Consider the following 23,524-nt stretch of genomic DNA (forward strand, 5'->3'; position numbering starts at 1 on the left):
TTAACTCAACTTAAATATTGTAGGATGTATGTACTGACTTGTTGAGTGAATCTGAGAGTGAGTGTATTCGCCGAAACAAATACCCTCTCCTGTCACTGTACAAAAAAAAAAAAAAAAAAAAAAAGGCCTGTTCTCTCTGGAACCCTCTTCAAGACATCACAGTCTGGGGGGCTGTGTAACATTACGAGTCAAGACAGCTGAAATGGAAATTGAATAGCATAAAGATATCATTAAAAACGCACGCCGCGCGATTTGTGACGATTTGGTCGGTCATAATAGCAGTAACATGCTTTTGAATACAATTAAAATATAACTGTGATACCTGTTTAGTGTTATTGGAAATAATATGTAGTAAATTAATGAGTAAGGTAGCCGATCCTATAAGAAGAGGTGAAGTTGGGCATATTAAGGTGTTTTGCTTTATATCGACTAAGCCGATGATACGGCGTCTTTTTTTCCGTTTACTCTTAGGGAAAAAAAAAATGTAAATAAGTGCTAACTGTGCGTTGTGAAAAATATAGGGACGAATTTTAAATAGCTACAGTGTATAATCAGACTAACAAATGGACATTCAGTTACGCGAAATAGCGGACAGCGAAGTGTGGTCATTAAATTGAGTACACCTACAGGGCGGTCAATTTCGGGATAAGTCTATTCGCATCTCACGAGGGACGCAGTATTGAGACTTTTTTTTTTTTGATTATATCGTGGAGAGCGGGCTTCAATTTATAAAAAGGAGAAAAGCTGTATTATTATCATTGACTGTTCATCAAAGGGTTTCGGTGAATGAGTGGTGAATGCAAAATGAAACTGTGAACAAAGTTATGTTAAATAAAGCAGAAGAGACAAGACAGTTTGGTCGTATCTGTTATTATTCCATAAACTGTAACATTTCTTCTCGTTGTACGAAGCCCTTATAGACGATCGTTATGACAATTTGCTTTGAAGGGATCTCGTTATGAGTTAAGTTTTGGGGGACCTGGTCAAGAGGGGATAGTTCATAGATCTTAACTACTGCAGCTATTCTTGAATCAGGTGCTACCGTGACCGTTGTGTGTTGTCAATGGCTTAAGGTCATCATATCTCATGCTCTAAGATCGACACGCCTTTCCTCTTGGTATAACGGTGTCTCACGGTAACACCGACAACGCCGACGGTGAAGGAAGATACGGTAGGAAGTGTTAACTTATTTTAGCAATTTTTCATACAAGGACAACACTGAAAAAACTGAACATGACAATGTTGGTCTAAAATGCTAAGATCATCCAACTACTAAATACTATGTCACAGAAAGATGCAGACCATAGTATAATTAATGAGAAATAGAAGTGAATAAAATGCCTCATTTAGTTAAATTAGTGGCACCTTTGAGGACTCCACACAGCAAATTCTCAGATTCTCAGATATGTTTACTTAACATGCCACTCACTATGTATATTCTGGAAGTAACTTTTCATTCCGACAGTTTTAGACCAACTGGACAATTAGGAGGCAGATTAACAAAACTTACTTGTCAGAAGTGAGTGAATCACATACTGCTCTGTAGCTGGTTTCACCTGTCACTGATAATATCCTAACACTCATCCCACCATTTTACCCACTAATGTGAGTCTCCTCCTATCCACAAATCTTACAGCACTGTACTATGTCAGATAAACTGCTTCAGTACCTGACATATTTGCCAAGTTGAATGAAAACCCAAGATCACAACTTCTCAGAACAACAACAATAATAATAATAATAATAATTTTTCTATCCTAAGTGGTGTGGGTAGCCTGTTTATCACTACAGGTTCCGGGGGTTCACCAACCCACAGTAAAATGAACACATTCCTGTAAATTCTGGAGTTCAACTTGGCTGTGAAACAGTGTGATACCACTAGTTTAAATATACAGTGAGCAATGAGCTAAACCAACAGCTTGGGCCACAGACTCAGTTGCCAACAGTCACTACTAGGTGGCACCATATCATGGGTACATCTTGGCAGTGGCTGCACTTACGACAAAGCCTGCTGCTACTTCACAGCATTAGTACCTCTGATGTGTCCACATCCATGCTAGGCAGGTAATCCAAATGGCTGCAGGATACAATAATAACAACAATGCTCTAGTTATGAATCCTCCTATGTAGATATTGAAATTCTGTGTTCTCCATATCACTTTTCATTCTGGCTGTACTCACTGACAATCTTATAAGATACTTTTGATAATTTGACAATATTTCACACAACCAGTTCTCAATTGGTTCCAGTTCCTATAGATTCCATGCTACTTTCATTTCAAAGGCCTGAATTCATAATAAGCAATTACAGCTGACAGTGTGGACTCTGAAAATAGTTAAATAGTAAATGAAATTTTGAAATCAAACAGACATTGGTACCCAAATATATGCCCAGTTATGACAATAAAAAGCACATCAGTCTCATATATGAATTCTCACTAATAATTTCCATCTAATATACAATAAATCTAGGGTTGTAATGTAGAACTAATCAGCAGATGTGATTGAATAGCCACTGCCAGCACACTACATAGAGCTCCTAATCACTGACTGGTTAATTGAAGCCAACGGTCAGCTTTACTTAATAGCTCCTGATTTCTTTTTATTAGATAATATTTATTTGAGAGAATTCACATATAAAGCTGACACCATATTAAGTCATATACTATACAAAAATATCTTACAACTAGATCGATCTAACATACTAAAAATTTAAAACTACATTTTCCTGATGGTCTTATAGTGGGTTGAATACATTCCACCTGAAATGTTATGCTTCTCTCCACAATTAAATGATTCATTTAGATAGGAAGTACTTAAATAATTCTCCATCACTTTCTTGAATATCTCAATGACATTTGTGTTGATAATACTTGCACAGATCTGAAGTATAGGGACGTTTGGCAAAGTTCATTTAATTTATACCTATTGTAACATAGCTGGTGTAGTAGCATTAGAAATCTATACATATTTTCATATCTATGAAGATTTTTAGTAACTAACAATTGTCTGACAATATACTGACACAGATCATGCTTTACGGCAGCAAGACTGACTCAGTTTCATTTGAAAAATAAAATCTGGTACATTATCTTGGCAGTTACTAATAATATGACATACCATATGCCATTTTATGCTGGCAGTCATCGTTTCTCATAGTAAGAATAGATCATAAATATTTTTAACATATAAAATAGCATTGAAAGACATGCATCACTGTATGTATGTGATTCAAGGCAGCATCACTAACCCAACGCTATGGAAGCTGTTTGTCTGAAATTCCCTAACCACCTGTTATGCAACCAAATCAGAGTCTCCAATTTAAATAACATGAAAGCTCTGTTTTGAAAGAACGGCTTTGTAAGAAACACTTATCAAATAGCTGCAAGGAATTCACAACAGTGAAGGAGTGTAGTCTGAGCTATACCTGTTCAGCTACATCTGAATTCTATACTAACACCAATTGCTTGACAATTTATGGCAATCTGATTTGTTAAACAGTGGTATCAATGGTGGACACCATGTATCAGATAAAATATGAACTATTTAACATCCAGGAGAGAAGCCTGAAAAAGTTGATTTCCACTCAGTGTATGTGTGCAAATGGTAGGCAATTGCTTGGAACCCAAATTTCTAACCAGCTTCCTTGGATTAATACCAGCAACTCAAAGATATTGCATATACCTTTCTTGTTGAAGCACACACTGTAAATCATGAATAAGGTGAAATTGGAAAGAGATCTTACAGATTTCCATGACATGCATTTTGTCGGTTGATCTTTGACAAACTGTTTTAATATATTTATTTGCTTGGAGTACTATATGAACAGATTCTACAATCTCTGTAATTTTCCACCATCAAAGATCATCCAAACTGGGTGAACGTTTTACATTAGCTAATTTTTGAAAATATTATTCCTTGATGAAAACTGCTGATTTGTCAGCACACACATGTTCTGGCACAAAGAAGCACAGTATTCTCTGAAGTGACAATGTGCTTTGTGGTAAACTTTGCTACCTTTGAATCAAGTGCAATTGCTGTTTTTTTAGTTGAACTGCAGGAGGACCCACAATGCAAAAAAGTCACATAAAAAATTCAAAATTAGAGTATAATCAATTCAAAAGTAGAGTAGAATATTTCTAGTTCACTCTGAAACTGACAAACTGTTTCTGCATTTTCAAAACCACTGGCTGATTGACTTGCAGTTTTTGTTTTTCACAGTGAATCTATCTAGAAGCCCACAACTATCACACTTAATTTTTAGTTTCATAACGAATTATCATGGTGTGACGTCCCCTCTAATGTAAGAAAAAGTTGTCAACCACTTTTTATTAAAAATATCAAAGAACATTTTGTTACATGTGTGGATTGTTACTGTGAATTACTGGATGCAGCATAATCATGCTCTCCTATAACCCAAAATGCAGAAAAAGAGTGAGGCTCCACATTTAAATGGTCAAGCTGTAGCAACTACTGCTCCTCATCATCAGTGGAATAGTGATGGAAGTATTGACTTGGTTGGAGCTGGCAGCAATACGAGCCAAATGCTCCATCAGCATTGCTCTGATGCAAGAACATAGCTCGGATTTTGTTAATGGGGAGTGGTGGTCTGACTTGTTATATACAACCTTAAAAAGACTCATGTTTTTCAATTATTCTTAAAATGTCCATAAGTAATGATAAACCATTTAACTCAACAATGATTTCTGAGTTTTCACCAACCAGAGATATAATCCCATTATTAGTTTCCCTATGTCTGGATGATGCTGTTGATACAACAACTGTTGTACAGTTGCTGAAACTCTTCTACATTTGCTTTTTTTAAACTTCATTAAGTACAAAAACAGGTTTTTGCATCTATGTTAGGCCATTATTAAGTGTATCTGAAAGTTATCTGTAGAGAAGCAATGTCAAATGAAGTCATTTGATGTTGCTTCTCTACACCATAACTTCCAGATGCACTTGACAATGGCCTAATATAACCCGTTGTGTGAATTTAATAAAAGTTCTAAAATGTCACCTGGTGCATCATTTCATTAGTTAGATAATCTTGTTACTTAAGAGCTCTATATTCTGGCAAACCACTAAGAAGTAGTCACGCTCCAATCCCTACTCACCCTCCAAAGGCATTTTACACTCTTTTTTTTCCACTCTGGATTTCAGCTGAGGGAATAATCATGAAACAACAAGCGTGAATTTTTTGAGACACCATGATTATTGCCACATGTTAGAGTATGCGGCAATTCTATGCAGGAAGGGAGCTGACACTCACCTCACGGCACTGTAGAGGATGCAGAACTGAGCTCTGAAACTCTGCCTTTACCTACTGAGGATGTATTCCATTCATCTGCTGCTCTAAGAACCTAGAATTCCATTTTTGCAAGATAGAATACAGCGCAGTGAACACACAAAGAGTTGGGTCAATCCTGCAATTGGCTCATTGTGGAACTGGGTCATCAACCATACCACAGGCTGATGACATTGGCGTGACCTGCTGTGAGAGTAATTTTCTCCCCAACAGCCTGAAGTAAATTCACCTCCACATAAGCAGAGGCGAATGCTATTGCAAGAATAATTTTCTCTGCACCAGCACAAGGACAATGGTCTCCACATTACGTGAGGCCAATCCAGAAAGTCAGTTGAAACATGACACCACACTTATAGGTTCAGCTGGAATGACATTTTAATGTTTAACCAGTAAACATGATGAGCAAGGAACGCTTCAAAATTACCATGACTGTGACAGACACTGCTGTTGTAATAAAGAGCTCTCTGTTCAACAGAGAAGCTGCAACAATTTTTTAGTGGTGAAAATGCAAAGGGTATGGAGTTATTCAGCCTTACACCTTCCCAAACTTCCTGAATTAAGTGTGCATCTGTCACTTCTCGCAATGCAGAAAGATCGTTTTCTACATGAAAGAGTGTCAGTACAGTCAAATGCATGAGCATATATGAAGAGAATTTGAATTATTATTTCTTTATCTTATGGAATTTAGCAACCAGAGTACCCAGAGGGATGTTTGGCTCGCCTACAATGCAACTCTTTTCATTTAAGCAGAGACGCTGCATATTTAAGGGAATTGGAATCTGTCAAGAAAGAAAGAAATTCAAAAGGAATTGGCTGTGGCCTACAGAAAGGGACCATCCCCAGTATTTGTTTAAACTGAAAGTGAGAAACCACACCAAAACATTTTCAAGGTTTCCGGCAGATGGATACGAACCACATCGCTTTCCTAATTTAAGAACTGCCTGATCAACGGAGAATTTTGAAAAATTGGTGGTTGTTGTTGTTGTTTCAAAATACAATAAAATGCATCACAACAAGAGATGAAATGCTGGTATTTCATGTTTTTTCCTGTCATTATGCACACCTTGTTGTTTTATGCTGAATGAATAAATGCACATTTTAAGAGTTAATTGGGCATGGAATTTCTGTCTTCAGTTATTATAGTATTGTAAGAGCATAAACAGATTTTGCCCAAAAGGGGGAGGGAGTTTCAAAACACAGTTGGCTTGGATGAATTCAAGCAGCCCTCTAAAAAAATATTTTTACAACAAACTATACAATGTACAGTCATCAAATACCATTTCCTCTCTCTGAAAACCCCTCCCCATTGTTCCATATCAGAACTAGCTTTTGTAATGAAGTACCACCTGGGCAACCAGATTAGGTGATATTTTGCCATTTGGGATATTGGTGACAGAACACTGAGCAATTTTTTTAAAGAAATGCAACCGTCAACATTTGGGTGATATTTCTGTCGATCAGCGTGTTTTTTGGGTAACAGAGACATATCCAAGTATTATTGGGCTCTAGTTTTAATTTGATCTTATTTGCAATGATGTTTACTGCCCAGCTGCCATGTGAAATACAGAAGTATTACAATCTCAAATTTCTGTCAGCCTCCAAATAATAACTCCAGTGCTGACACTGAACTGCCATAAATAGGTAACTAGATCATTACAGTAATGCATACATGTTTCAAAGTTACCATAATGCTAGTGGACAAGTCAAAATCAGTTTTCATCCTCTTCTTTATTGTTACAAACTTATACATAATTAGAAACTATCACAACAACACACAGAACAAAAACATTGAACAGTGGCACTTACATTAAACTCAACCGCAAATAAGAACTGGACTGATTAGCAAAACAACAACCTAGGTCCAGCAAGGCCAACAACATACACTAATTGGCCTTCACTTGGATGGGAGACAGCTGATAGTGCTATTGACCTATAGATAGTTTCAACCTATCATTGGTGTTGACTGTCAACAGTTCATAGCTCTTTTTCCTCATTTGACTGAAAACCGAAATATTTTCAATTTCACTGCATGGCAACTAGGTCTTGTGTAATTTCAGTCTTGTGATAGGAGGATCCAGACCTCCTGAAACCCTCTTTGACTATGACTGCATCTGATGTATTGGTATGTTGCCTGGAAACATCCTTGTCTCAGCAAAACCAGTATATGGACAGAGGGGGAAAATGATGTTGGCATGATTCCACAGTCTGTAATTATTTTGGATTATTTTGGTGAAAGATTATTATCAATAAACGAAAAACCTTAAATGCTATAAAGTGTTTCAAATCTACATAAAGTACTGTCCACAATAATATGCTAGTATCACTTTCCTGTACACAATTATTTTGCTATTGAACTATTAGTTCAATTTCAAATGGAGCAGTAAAGTAATAAGTTCAGGTGTAGTGTTATCATGTTGTTGTTGTTGTTATGGTCTTCAGTCCTGAGACTGGTTTGATGCAGCTCTCCATGCTACTCTATCCTGTGCAAGCTGCTTCATCTCCCAGTACCTACTGCAACCTACATCCTTCTGAATCTACTTGATGTATTCATCTCTTTGTCTCCCTCTACGATTTTTACCCTCCACGCTGCCCTCCAATACTAAATTGGTGACCCATTGATGCCTCAGAACATGTCCTACCAACCGATCCCTTCTTCTAGTGAAGTTGTGCCACAAACTTCTCTTCTCCCCAATCCTATTCAATACCTCCTCATTAGTTATGAGATCTACCCATCTAATCTTCAGCATTCTTCTGTAGCACCACATTTCGAAAGCTTCTATTCTCTTCTTGTCTAAACTATTTATCGTCCATGTTTCACTTCCATACATGGCTACACTCCATACAAATACTTTCAGAAACGACTTCCTGACACTTAAATCTGTACTCGATGTTAATAAATTTCTCTTCTTCAGAAACGCTTTCCTTGCCATTGCCAGTCTACATTTTATATCCTCTCTGCTTCAACCATCATCAGTTATTTTGCTCCCCAAATATCAAAACTCCTTTACTACTTTAAGTGTCTCATTTCCTAATCTAATACCCTCAACATCATCCGACTTAATTTGACTACATTCCATTATCCTCATTTTGCTTTTGTTGATGTTCATCTTCTATCCTCCCTTCAAGACACTATCCATTCCATTCAACTGCTCTTCCACGTCCTTTGGTGTCTCTTGACAGAATTACGTCATCGGCGAACCTCAAAGTTTTTACTTCTTCTCCATGGATTTTAATACCTACTCCGAATTTTTCTTTTGTTTCCTTCACTGCTTGCTCAACATACAGATTGAATAACATCGGGGAGAGGCTACAACCCTGTCTCACTCCCTTCCCAACCACTGCTTCCCTTTCATGCCCCTGAACTCTTATAACTGCCATTTGGTTTCTATACAAATCGTAAATAGCCCTTCACTCCCTATATTTTACCCCTGCCACCTTCAGAATTTGAAAGAGAGTATTCCAGTCAACATTCTCAAAAGCTTTCTCTAAGTCTACAAATGCTAGAAACGTAGGTTTGCCTTTCCTTAATCGATCTTCTGAGATAAGCCATAGGGTCAGTATTGCCTCACGAGTTCCAATATTTCTACGGAATCCAAACTGATCTTCCCCAAGGTCGGCTTCTACTAGTTTTTCCATTCATCTGTAAAGAATTCTTGTTAGTATTTTGCAGCCGTGACTTATTAAACTGATAGTTCAGTAATTTCCACATCTGTCAACACCTGCTTTCTTTGGAATTGGAATTATTATAGTCTTCTTGAAGTCTGAGGGTATTTCGCCTGTCTCATACATCTTGCTCACCAGATGGTGGAGTTTTGTCAGGACTGGCTCTCCCAAGGCCATCAGTAGTTCTAATGGAATGTTGTCTACTCCCGGGGCCTTGTTTCAACTCAGGTCTGTCAAACTCTTCACGCAGTATCATATCTCCCATTTCATCTTCATCTACATCCTCTTCCATTTCCATAATATTGTCCTCAAGTACATCGCTCTTGTATAGACCCTCTAGATACTCCTTCCACCTTTCTGCTTTCCCTTCTTTGCTTAGAGCTGGGTTTCCATCTGAGCTCTTGATATTCATACAAGTGGTTCTCTTTTCTCCAAAGGTCTCTTTAATTTTCCTGTAGGCAGTACCTATCTTACCCCTAGTGAGATAAGCCTCTACATCCTTACATTTATCGTCTAGCCATCCCTGCTTAGCCATTTTGCACTTCCTGTCGATCTCATTTTTGAGACATTTGTATTCCTTTTTGCCTGCTTCATTTACTGCATTTTTATATTTTCTCCTTTCATCAATTAAATTCAATATTTCTTCTGTTACCCAAGGATTTATACTAGTCGTCGTCTTTTTACCTACTTGATCCTCTGCTGCCTTCACTACTTCATCCCTTAAAGGTACCCATTCTTCTTCTACTGTATTTCTTTCCCCCATTCCTGCCATTTGATCCCTTACGCTCTCCCTGAAACTCTGTACAACCTCTGGTTTAGTTAGTTTATCCAGGTCCCATCTCCTCAAATTCCCACCTTTTTGCAGTTTCTTCAGTTTTAATCTACAGTTCATAACCAATAGATTGTGGTCAGAGTCCACATCTGCCCTTGGAAATGTCTTACAATTTAAAACCTGGTTCCTAAATCTCTGTCTTACCATTATATAATCTATCTGATACCTTCTAGTATCTCCAGGATTCTTCCATGTATACAACCTTCTTTTATGATACTTAAACGAAGTGTTAGCTATGATTAAGTTGTGCTCTGTGCAAAATTCTACCAGGCGGCTTCCTCTTTCATTTCTTAGCCCCAATCCATATTCACCTACTACGTTTCCTTCTCTCCATTTCCTACTACAGAATTCCAGTCACCCATGACAATTAAATTTTCGTCTCCCTTCACTATCTGAATAATTTCTTTTATTTCGTCATACATTTCTTCAATTTCTTCGTCATCTGCAGAGCTAGTTGGCATATAAACTTGTACTACTCTAGTAGGCGTGAGCTTCGTATCTATCTTGGCCACAATAATGCGCTCACTATGCTGTCTGTAGTAGCTTACCCACATTCCATTTTTTTTTAATTCATTATTAAACCTACTCCTGCATTACCCCAATTTGACTTTGTATTTATAACCCTGTATTCAACTGACCAAAAGTCTTGTTCCTCCTGCAACCGAACTTCACTAATTCCCACTATATCTAACTTTAACCTATCCATTTCCCTTTTTAAATTTTCTATTGTACCTGCCCGATTAACGGATCTGACATTCTATGCTACGAGCCGTAGAATGCCAGTTTTCTTTCTCCTGATAACGACATCCTCTTGAGTAGTCTCCGCCCGGAGATCCGAATGGGGGACTATTTTACCTCCGGAATATTTTACCCAAGAGGACGTCGTCATCATTTAACCATACAGTAGAGCTGCATGCCCTCGGGAAAAATTACGGCTGTAGTTTCCCCTTGCTTTCAACTGTTCACAGTACCAGCACAGCAAGGCTGTTTTGGTTAGTGTTACAAGGCCAGATCAGTCAATCATCCAGGCTGTTGCTCCTGCAACTACTGAAAAGGCTGCTGCCCCTCTTCAGGAACCACGTGTTTGTCTGGCCTCTCAACAGATACCCCTCCGTTGTGGTTGCACCTATGGAATGGCTATCTGTATCGCTGAGGCACACAAGCCTCCCCACCAATGGGAAGGTCCATGGTTCATGGGGGAAGAGTGTTATAAATAATACCAATCTACAAAGGGAGAAAATACCAAATACATGACACAGGATGGTTTTATTGTGTCAAGGCTCCTCCTTATCAGGCAAAATCAGTTTTCACACCTTTTTAAATATTCAATTTTTTCTGCAGTGCACTCAGAGTTGACACTTGTTGGCTATTTTCATTTAAATTTGTACATGATGTATTAATACCTTCATTTTCTTGCTGAGCTGCTAAATATTAGCCTATGTCAGGAATTATGTTTATTTTTAAAGCAAAGCAGTACATGTCTAAGAGCTTGCTACTTACAAGTCATGTGAGGCATAAAATTCATCTATCAATGTTCTACCAAAGTAAGCTGCAGCAAATTTCCACAGGCCTGGGAAAGTGAGGAGGAGGGCAGTGGGGGTTAGATCTAAAGCTAACCTCATCATTACCCAAATTTTGAAATGTTACCCAACACATGGATTTGTGTCCACATCTAAAACATCTTTCCAAGTATAACCTGCCACTTTGTATTTTATCTCTTTAATATGCAGTACCCAATAGATTTTTAAGACTGGGATGAAAAAAAACCATCAAAAGATGCTATAATATGTATGTATGTATTTATTTATTTATCGACAACTGTCTTTGGTCAAGTGACCATCTCCAAGTAACCTACACAAAAACAGAAATGTATAAGAAATATTAATGTGAATGACTGAGTATTGCCAATATTCACAAAGACACTTCCATTAGGTTAAATGAACGTTTCTTGGTGCCAAGGTTGGTTGATTTGGAGGGGGGACTGAACAACAAGGTCATCAGTCCCATTAGATTAGAGAAGGATGGGGACAGAAGTCAGTAGCACCCTTTCAAAGGAACCATCACAGAATTTGCCTGAAGTGATTTCGAGAAATCATGGAAAACCTAAATCAGGATGGTCAGACGCAGGTTTGAACCATTGTCCTCCCATACCTGAGTCCAGTGTGCTAAATACTGCACCACCTCACTCGGTTTGGTGCCAAGTATTTAACTAACTTGCAGCATGTGAATGAATTAGTGAATTACAATATGTGTAAAGACATTAAAAACACAGTATTATGTATGTCTGCAAAGCAGAATAGATCACTACCGGGAGAAGTCTTGAATGCAAAATGACTTCATTACCCTAAAAATGATTTACAGATTTTTTTAGTAATAACAACTCTATTACATTGAACATTTTTATCTATCACAGTTATGTCAGTGATGTATTTCTCTTATTTCACAGTGATGTACATGATGGAATGAATCTAACTAATGAACTCAATCAGTTGCTTATGAATATCCACTATACTGTGGGAATGAAAAGTAGTGGATGTCTCAACTTTCTTGACATGCAGGTTAAAAGGGAAGGTACAGATTTTGATTTCGGTGTATTTCATAAGCCTAGGGGCTCTACAAACATAATGATTGGTGCTGATTTGTGCCTCCCCTGTGGACTCAGACAAACATTTTTTTCTTCCAGTGTATTGTAGACATGCAAAACTGAACCTTTACAGGATTACATAAACAGAGAAACTAATATCATTGTACAATTAGGTATGGAGAAAGGGTACACAAAATAGTTTATTCATGATATATGCACAGCTATTTTTGATAAACATATATCCAGTATTGTTTCAAAAGATGACATCATTAAGCATACTTCCATTTCACATTAAGGTCAATTTTCTGAACAAATCACTAGTCCTTTCAGGAAAGCTTAAGTACAGATTGGCTTCAGTACATAGAAGAAAATCATTTGTCTTATGCACTTCCGTAGACCAAAAGGTAGACAAATTTTTGAAGTCAAACATTTACAAAATTTCATGTGGACCATATAATTCTATATATGTAGGGCAGATATGTCATGACTAATACTAGATATAGAGGGTATAATTGTAAGAAAGTTATTGCCCTTAAATGTCATTCTGCTGTTGAGAATCATTCCCTTTGCAATGTTCATATTGCACTCTGAGTCTAAAGGTATAGATTTATGAACACTTAAAGACCTTGAAATTTACAATCACTGTATGAATAATCCACACAACAACCTCAACAAAAGTCAATTTGAAGAATAAATGTTTTTTGACATTTATAGTGATTTACTGAGAATACCATCCTGGGTTTGCTCTTCCTTGTATCAGAATCTTTCTTCTCTCATGTGCCTGCTGAAACTGGTGTTATGTTTTATATGTATTATATTTATATACACAATTAATTAAAACTGCCTCACTATGTAGTGCCACACATGCATTTGCAACGTCATTTCACATATAACACTTTTTTATATTACAATTATCTTTTATAATGTTTTGTCTTAAATAGCTTTGTATTTTTGTGGTTGAATGATGTTTGTAAGTAGTAAGTAATTAATAAAATGGCCCTGAAGAGTGCCACACCCACTTCTGCAACACCATGTGGTGTTCAAAATTTGTAACCTTGTACCAATCTGCTGCAGAATATTGGATACACACACACACACACACACACACACACACACACACGACTACCTCCAGCCGCTGTGCAGGGACTAGATGGCAGCAAGACAAGTCTGCCAGGCAGTGTCAGGTGGCTGTGTGAAACGGAGAGGGGGACACGGAGAGGAAAAAGAAAGGAGCAGAAACGGGGAAAAGACCCTTGCGTGCATTGGCAGAGAACAGAGTGCAATGAGAATGAGGGAACATGAATTGGAAGGAAGCAATAGTGCAAGTGGGAGGCCAGAAACTGTTATGTGGTTGATGTAGGGACAGAAGGTTACAGTACGTGAGGTCAGGATGATTTCAGGACAGGAGAGTGTGCTATAAGGATAACTTTCATCTGCACTGCTCAGAACACCTGGTGGTGGTGGGGAGGATCCGGATTGCTTGGGTTGTTAAGCAACCATTGAAATCAGACCTGTTATGTACGATTGCATGTTGTGCCACAGGATAGTCACTTTGCTCTTGGCCACTGTTTTGTGGTAGCCACTCATCCTGCTGGACAGCTGGTTGGTAGTCATACCAATATAAAAAGCTGTGCAATGCTTGCAGCAGAGGTGGTAAATGACATGGCTGCTATCACAGGTAGCCAGCCTCTGATGAGGTTGGACAAGCCTGTGACAGGACTGCAACAGAAAGTGTTGTGTAGGTAGATTGGGCAGGTCTTGCACCTGGATCTTCCACAGGGATATGATCCCTGTGGTAAGGGGCTGGAACTGGGAGTGGCATGTGGATGAACTAGGATGTTGTAGCTCGTGGGAGGGTGACAGAACACCACTTTAGGAGGAGTGAGAAGAATCTCGGATAGAATGTCCCTCATTTTGTGAAGGAATGAGGGCTAACCAATGCCCTGGCGAAGGATGTGGTTCAGTTGTTCCAGTCCATGATGATACTGGGTCACAGACGACACATCTTTCTCCAGGTTTTTTTTTTTTTTTGGTGGGGGGAGGTTGATGGGAGGGTTCACATGTGTGGGATATGGCATGGGATATCTGTTTGCAGACAAAACGTGGGAGGCAGTGCCTGTCTGTGAAAGCCTTTGTGAGACCTCAGCGTACTAGTGAGGGAGTATGGTCACTGGAGATATGGCATAATGTTGGGATTTTTTGGTGTGGAAGGATTGGCAGCTGTTGAAATGCAGGTATTGATGCTGGTTAATGGGTTTAGTATTGACAGACATGTGGGTGGACTCATCAGAGATTTTAGGGTTGGTAGGAAGGTGGCATGCTGGGTCGAGGAGTACCAGGTGAAGCAGATCGGAGAGGTGTTGAGCTTGTTAAAGAATGAGGATAGGAGGTCTTGGTCCAGAGTCCAGGCCATGAAGATGGTGTCAATGAACCTGAACCAAACCAAGGGTTTACAGTTTTCAGAGGCTGGAAATTTTGCTCTCGATGGCCCATAAACAGGGAGGGTGCAATGCAGGTGACCATGGCTGTGCCACAGATTTGTTTGTATACTTTCTCCTCAGAGTAGTAGTAGTAGTTGTGTGTAAAGATAAAATTATTAAGGACTATGAAAAATGAGGTAGTGGGTTTGGAGACTGAAGGACACTGGCAGAGATAGTGTTCAATAGCAGCATGAACATGGCCATAGGAAAGTGGTGTTAACAGTGATGAGTACAGATACAGGAAGTAAAGGAGTGGGGATGGCACAGAATTTGTGAGAAAAGTGATTGGTATCTTTTACATGGGAGGCTAGATTTCAGGTAAGGTTGGAGGTGTTAGTCAATGAGGGCAGGAATTCTTTCGGTAGGAACACCTAAAACAGCTACTAAGGAGCATCCAACAATCTTGCTCACTCCATTGTAGCTGTTTAGTGCACTCTCTTTGAGAAGGGTTTTGTAGCTGTTTATTGGACTCCCACAGAAAGAGGTCTGACCCATCCTCACCAACACCTCCCACCAATTGCCTGTATTCTAGCTTCCTTCATCATCTCTCCACCATCCACAATCCTTTACCTCCTGGATCCCTGCTCATTGCTGATGCCACTTTCCAATATACCTCATGTCCATGGTCTTGTCACTATTGAACACCAACTCTTCCAACATCCTTCAGACTCCAAATCCACTACCTCACTCCTCATACTAATTTTATCCTAACATGCCGCTACTAGTCCTCTAAATGGAAGGTAAACAAACAAACCTGTACCTCAGCCATGGGCACCCTGCATGGCACCTTCTTATGCTGACCTGTTTATGGACCATATAGAGGAAAATTTCCTAACCTATTATAACCCCAAACACCTGGTCTGGTTCAAGTTCACTGACAATATCTTTATGATCTGGGCTCTGGGCCAAGACACTCTCTCCTCATTCAATCACAACTTCAACACCTACTCCCCCAACAACTTCACCTGGTCCTCTATAATCGAGCATGCCACCTTCCTAGACACTGACAACTACTCTTCGATTACTCCATCCACACCCATGTTAACATCAAACCCACGAACCACCACCAGTACCCACATTTTGGCAGCTGCCAAATCTTCCACACCAAAAAATCCCTCCCTTAAATCCTGACTACCAAGGGACAGCATACCTGCAAAGACAATAACTTCCTCATCCAGTATGCCAAGGTTTTGCATAGAACTTCACGGGTAAACACTATCCCACAGACCTAGTCCACAAAAAAATTTTCCATGCCATATCCTCCAACATCCAGTGCTTCGAACACCTTCTAAGAAACCTTTACAAAGGATTGCCCCCATTTGTCACCCACTACCACCACAGATTGGAACAACTGAACCACACCCTTTGCCAGGGATTTGATTATCTTCATCCTGTCCTGAAATGAGGGACATCCTACCTAAGATCCTTCCCACCCCTCCTCAAATGGTGTTCCATTATCCACCCAACCTCCACAATGTCTTAGTCCATCCCTATGCCACTCCAAATCCCAAACACTTGCCACATTGATCATATGCCTGTGAAAGACCCAGGTGCAAAACCCACAGCACTTACTACTGCTGTCTTGTCACATGCTTATCCTACCCTAACAGAGGCTGGGCCACCTACATTAGAAGCTGTGCCACATACCAGCTCTATTGTAATCCTTACACAGATTTTGTATTGGAATTACTACCAACCAGCTGTCCACCACGGGGAATGGTCACCCAAGGGCAAAGTGGACTACCCCACAGCACAAAATGTTGCATACGAGTTATCCTAACAACACATTGTCCACTCATGAAATCATCCCAGCCTTAATCTATTGTAACTTAATGTTCCCACATGTTCCACCCAACAGTTTCTACACTCTCCCTCCAAATGTCCTATCTCTTCCTCCCAAATCATGTGTCCTCACACTAAATGTGTGCTGCTCTCTACTCACACACCTACTTGTTTTTTCCCCTTCTCTGCTCCCTTCCTTTTCCACTCCCATTTCCTCCTTGCTTCCTCTCCCACAGCCTCCTGACACTGCATATGGCAGCCTTGCCTTACCACCACATCTAGTCCTTGCACACTATGCCATACAGTGCTCACTTCTCTCTTCCCATCTATACCCTGCTATCCCTCTTCTTTCCTGCTCTACTCTGGATTGGTGCTTCCATTCAACACAGTTGCATTGAGGCTGAAGCAAGCAAAGACAGTGGTCATATTTATTTGAGGTACATTTTCTTGTGCGATTGTGAGTGTATTTCCTTTCCCTTCCCTTCTGAAGAAGGCTGTTGCCAAAAGCTCAATGTATAACAGTTTTTTCATTCAGCTTGTCTGCATCTCAGTGTGTCATCTTAACAGTGAGCAGCAATCTACCCCTTTCATAATATTTTTGATATTCCAATCTGGGATTTCCATTGTGAGTACCAGTAAGTTACATATGTATCATCTTGTCATACATTTTTCTATTAGTCGGTAAGTGCACAAATTGAGAACACTGCACTATTCCAGTTACTGTCTTGGCAAAATCTTATTGTAAACTGGCAACTGTATCAGTTGGTATTTGTTTTCATGTGGGTGTATGATATTGCTTAGAAGTTAGGATAATTGATCAGACCTTCATCAGATATGCATAACTTACAAATATCTATGTCTCTGAATATGGACAATAAATAAAATTTGTCATACTGAAGAAATTCGATGGACCATAAGAACTTAAAATGTACATCCTAAAATGTGCACTAGATTACACTAGTGTAATCATCTGACGCCAAATGGTACACCAGAGCATGTACAATTTAATTTACATAACGAAAAAGGTCAAGACTACATCAGTTTGTACAGAAAAACATTCCATAAACAGAAACTACGCTAAAAATCTTTTCACATATTGACAGGCTAGTTAAAAAGCATTTTGGTATCTTACTGTTCCATACAAATTATTTAATGTCTAGAACAACCTGCCTGCATTCAAATGACATAGTAAAACTTAACTATTTCAACAGACATTTTCAAGAAGACAACATCAAGATTGCATTTGTGCAACAGTCATTTTACACTGCACAACTCAGCCAAGAAGTAAGCCATATATAAACAGAACTGTTTAGAGGTGTTTGTATATATTGCATTTTTTTGTAAATTAGTCTAAAACAGTCCACTTTTAGTGAAAACAAAGGTAATATTTAGCTATTCCTGTGTATGAAGCAATCAGGATTACACCATCTGCATGAAAGCAGTTCTATATTATACTACAGCTGCCTAAGCTAAAAGAGACATAGTTATTTACAACATGTTAGTCATTGGAGGTGACATGATTGTGGTCACTTGGCCAAAACTGATTTATGATAAATAAACATGTATTATGACAGCCCATGGTTGGTTTGTGATGCTGGTCTTTAATTCTGGAGCTCATTATCAAACTTAAAAAGAAACCAGTTCAGAATCATATTATGTCAATATACAACATTCTCAATCAAAATTTTCTATTGCTTTGAAATATTCATTGGAAAAGAAAATATAAATTACAATTACAATTTATATTATTAAAATATTAACTGAGTTATTTACTTACAAAATGACTAACAAATGGGCATTTCACTGCCCTTAAAAACTTTCATTTAAAAAAAAAAAGAAAAAAAAGAAAGAAAATCAGATGTATCAGTGCACATGACAGCAGAATACTTGAGGTTTTTATGATGTCAAATAAAGTCATTCAGCTGTTATCAATTCAAGTTTCACTTTTCTACACTTTAATGAAATGTTACTATATAAATAACTCCCTGGTAACACAAGGTTATTATTAAATTATGATGATACCCTCAGTTAAAGTAACTAAAGGTGATCTATGCCTTACCTTATCATCTGTTATCCACAATGGATCACACTCACCAAGATCGTCATTCTCAAATGTTGAGCCCTGCACAATTTGAAGAGCATTAATAGAGAAATAAAAGAAGGAATGAGTTATGTGTACAGAACTGAATACTGTGGCTCCAAACAAAACAGAGAAAAGAAAGGCAACCTCACTATTTGTCTGCTTGTACTAGCCTAACATTGTCATTAATGCACATTGGAAATTAAGCTTTAGTATAAACAATAGCATAAGATGGATCTCAACTAAATGTAGGGGGGAAGTTAAATAAGAATTACACTGCCAGAAGCACATGCTGAGATAATTTAACAATGTGTTTTGTACTAAATAACACTAGTCCCATAAATTAGCTACATAATTTAAATAATGTAACATCAGCTACTTGATAATCCAAACCCGAAATTTTTTTTTATAAGAATTTAAAATTCTTATGATTGTGCAATGTCACACATGTATTACTGCATTATTTGAACAGAACATCAGACTGCACCACAAAAAGAGAAACTGTACAGGTAGGTTGGCAGAATATAAAAAAGAATGTTTTCCTCATGACTCTTTTCTACCTGATGGAAAATCTTATACCTATTTAATTAGGAAGAAACTCAGTATTCAGGTACATGAGACAATATTCAAAGGGAATAAACTGGCTGATGAAGAACCCAGGTCTCTGCAGTTTGGTCCCTGTGTACTGCTAGAAAAATTCTGCACACTTAAGAGAATGTTCTTGTACATGATTTTCGGAAATCTGAAGAGAGATGTCTTTTGTTTGTCTGAACACAGTGCATACACAGATGTATAATGTAGCTGCCTATTGACTATCCTCAGCTTTTCTATAACAAACAGAAATTTTAAGGCTACAAAATCTTTTCTTATCGTACTTGTTTGGAGTGTAGCCATATGTGCAAGTCAAACGTGGGCATTCAGACAAGATGAGGACAGAAGCTTCTGAAATGTAGTGCTATAAGAAGAATGCTGATGATTAGATGGATAGATAGGATAACTAATGGGGATATACGGAATCACATTTGTGATAAAAGACATTTATGATATACCGTGACTAAATGAAAGGTTTAATTGTTAGGACACAGTCTGAGACATGAAGTAATTTTCAATATGCTATTGGAGATAAGTGTGGAGGGTAAAAGTTAAGGAGAACAAGGGATGAAGACAACAAGCAGGTTCAAATGTACGTAGGTTGCAGCAGTAATTCAGGGACGAAGAGGCTTCCACATAATAGCTAGCATGGAGAGCTACATTGTACCAGGCTTTGGACTGAAGATCACAACAACAACAACAACAACAACAACAACAACATATAGGGTCTCTACATTTTTAATTATAAGATTTATAAGGTTGTGACTTTCTTGAGGTGATCAAAATCCCCTGTACTGTTATAGTATCTCTTACATACATATGTACCAGGGAAGAGGTTTTGTGTGCAATAATTTGATACTTTTGCAGAATAGTCTGCTGGAAATTTGAAGGATTTAACTATAACTTTTATCCCCATGCATGGTTATGGGTTCATTCCCAAGCCATGTCTCCTGCAGACACAATTTCTACATCACTTCACTGAAGATTTTTCATTAGTGCTACAAGTGAACTACACTGAATCCCATGGACCATCTATTTCAGATGAACGCTTCTATTTAATCCAAACAATACAATAATTTTATGGCTTTACTCCTTCTTGCTGCTATTAAGTGGGGCGCACAAGTTTTATACTGCTTTGAACTCAACAACAAATGAATACACCATGCACATACAAATTCTACATCATTATGACAATTTTTAAAATCATCTATCTAACATGGAACAAACTCACATCTGGTTATTCCCCAAGGGATGTGAAACATCTAAAATTGTACCTTCAGTACAGGCCCCACACTAAAGGTAAAGTGAGGGTTTGTTTTAACACCAAGATTTTCCATTAGACATAGCCTTATTGAAAGTGACCTTTGCCTTCCCTTTACCACTGAGCTGGCATACCCAGCTTGTTATAAGGAGACCTAGTGTCGAAAGCGGACTCCAAACACAGCTGCCTGCAACTTGGCAATTTTCATGTATACATTCCCAAAGTCAAAAACCAAACACAGTTATGGAAGAATATTCCAGGACCAAAAGAGGATTGAAACAAAAACCTTTGGGTTAGTAGTCTGACACTTATCCTCTTACAAGAACTGACAGAAGTAGGAGCTCCAGATTGCCAAGCATTTTGAAACAATAGCATTTTTTGTCTAAGTCGTAGAAGGCATGATACACTTATATTAGCACACTTTTTAGGTTGTGATTGGTGCAGCTAGTAAAATACAGGGTGGTAATCCACTGGTTGTGGGGTCTAGTCCATATGCAGGATTTTTCTTTTGTTTCAATCCTTACATTAATTACCCTGCAAATAAACCAAAATAGCACTCCCAATTTTCTTCTGCCTGCCTTTTTCATGCCTTTTATGAAATATTAATAATAAATACACTGGATATTATATCAGTATATTTGCAGTGTAATATAAAATGAAAATAAAATGATTAAAAATAAACCAATGGAAAATCCAGGATGGAATGGAACAATATTGTGTAAAGGATAGTTTCTAGTCATCATATGGCGAAGATGCTGAGTTGCATATAGGAACAACGAACAGACTGTCACAAATATAGCTTTCGGCCAGTAAGACCTTCATCAAAATTAGATGACAACCACACACACATATACACACTCATGCAAATTCAACTCACACAAAACTGACTGCAGTCTCAGGCAACTGAGACCACACAGTGAGCAGCAGCACCGGTGCATGATGAGAGTGGCTACTGGGTGGAGGTAAGGAGGAGGCTGGGGCTGGGAGAGGGCGATGGTATGGTGAGGGTGGTGGACACTGACGTACTGTTGGGGAACATGCAGAGATGAAGTAGACAGAGGCTGGGGCAGCTATGTGACATCAGGAAGTTAAACGAAGGGCAGTGGAGAGGTGGGGAATGGTGAGGGATCGTGGAAAAAGAGTGAAGTAGAAAGTACCGTTGTGGGTATTCCAACATCCACCAAACCTACACAATATACTCTTCCATCTCTACACAACCCCTGCTTCCAACCCCATACCTCACAGCTCATAGCAATGTTATAGACCTAAATGCAAGACCTGTCCTATACATCCTCCCATCACCACCTACTCCAGTTCGGTCATGAACATGACCTATCCCATCAAAGGGAGGCCTACCTATGAAACCAGTCCTGTGATGCACAAGCTAAGCTCCATCACTGTGCTGCATTTTACTTGGCATGACAAATAGCAATCTGCCTGTCAACATGACTGACCACTGACAAACTGTGGCCAAGTAACAGCTGGACCACCACATTGCTGAGCATGGCACGCAACACAGCATTTTTCAATTCAATGACTGCTTCACAGCCTTTGCCAACTGAATCCTTCCCACCAAAACCAGATTTTCTGAATTGCGCAGGTGGGAACTTTCCCTGCAATATATCCTATGTTCCTGTAACCCTCCTGGCCTCAAACTTCATTAGTCATTGCCCTCTCCCATCGAGCCCCTTCTCTGTTCCCATTTCAGCACTACATGCCCTCATTCCTCCATCACACCCAGTCTTTATACTTCTCTCTTTCTCCACTATCCCTCCCCACTCCCCACATCTCCACTGCCCTTCATCTAACCTCCCAAAGGCACGTAGATGCCCTAGCCTCTTTCTATATCATCTCTGCATGTTCCCCAACAGTACGTCACTGTCCACCACCACTACTACCCTACTATCCATCCCCCTTCCCACCCATCCTCCTCCTTACCCCCACCCAGTCGCCAGTCCCATCATGCACTGGTGCTGCTGCTAGCAGTGTGGCCTCAGTTGCCTGAGACTGCAGTCATGTGTGTGTGAGTTGTGTTTTCGTGAATGCGTAAGTTAAAGGATTATCCACATAGCGACTTGACCTAATGACCACATTATATGAATGTGTAATGTCTGCTCTTTCCAACATGCCTGAAATAACAGACACCACACAGAATCCGCAGCTGTTATCCATTATATTTAAACTGAAGGTGGAGAGAGGAAGAAAGGAAAGGGGAAGGGGGGACCACAGCAATCAGCTGTATTGGAACATTACACAGAATTGGCAGTGACAAGTGGAAATGTGTACTGGACTGGGATTAGAACGCAGGATCTCCTGCTTACTACACTTACTGCACATCCGAGACACCGTGTTACTGCAACTGCACGGGCTACATTGGCTCACCTCACAGCTGATCCATGTTCTTATTGAGCGGCACCTATGCGTAGCTCCTGTCAATGTCCGAAATAACAGACACCACACATTCATATAAATTGATAGGTCTAGCTGGGCAATGAATCCACCTTCTTCAGTGCGGATGAACAAATAAGTCTGACCTGTGGGAATCTCAGAAGAATGAATAAGGTGGAAATGGACAGGGGGACGAGACAGGTGGCACTCGATGGGAGTGTGGGTCAGCTGTGAAGCAAGCTGAGATAGTCCGTGCAGTTGGGGTAACACTGTGACCCAGATAGTCCAGTAGTTACCACACCGGCCTAGTAAGCAGGAGATCCTGGGTTCAAATCACAGTCCAGTACACATTTTCACTTGTTGGCGCCAATTTCCCATAATGTCCCAATGCAGATAACGGCAGTGTTGCCTCCCTGTTCCTTTCCTTTCTTCCCCTCTCTATCTTCAACTTACGTATACCCTTCGGATTACTGTTTTGTATTCATTCCACTGCGCCAACCACAACCTATAAACTATACTAATATAAATTGCTCATGCCTTACCCAATCTGCACCA

The 23,524-nt window shown here is 39.2% G+C and overlaps 1 protein-coding gene across 7 annotated transcripts in view; it reads right to left on the reverse strand.

Moving 5' to 3' along the window:
- LOC126108790 (zinc finger protein 708-like) overlaps positions 1-23,524 on the reverse strand; it is a 143,316-nt gene that overhangs the window by 75,082 nt on the left and 44,710 nt on the right. For 4 of the 7 annotated variants that reach the window (XM_049914143.1, XM_049914142.1, XM_049914144.1 and 1 more), the window contains one exon: positions 18,709-18,771. In XM_049914143.1, the coding sequence (XP_049770100.1) occupies positions 18,709-18,771 (63 nt within the window). Of the gene's footprint in view, positions 1-12,577; positions 13,178-18,083; positions 18,275-18,708; positions 18,772-23,524 lie in introns of those variants that run through there. The other 3 variants (XM_049914147.1, XM_049914146.1, XM_049914148.1) reach the window with 3 other exon arrangements.

This window comes from Schistocerca cancellata, chromosome 11 (assembly GCF_023864275.1).
Source record: "Schistocerca cancellata isolate TAMUIC-IGC-003103 chromosome 11, iqSchCanc2.1, whole genome shotgun sequence".
Classification (NCBI taxonomy): Eukaryota; Metazoa; Arthropoda; class Insecta; order Orthoptera; family Acrididae; genus Schistocerca; species Schistocerca cancellata.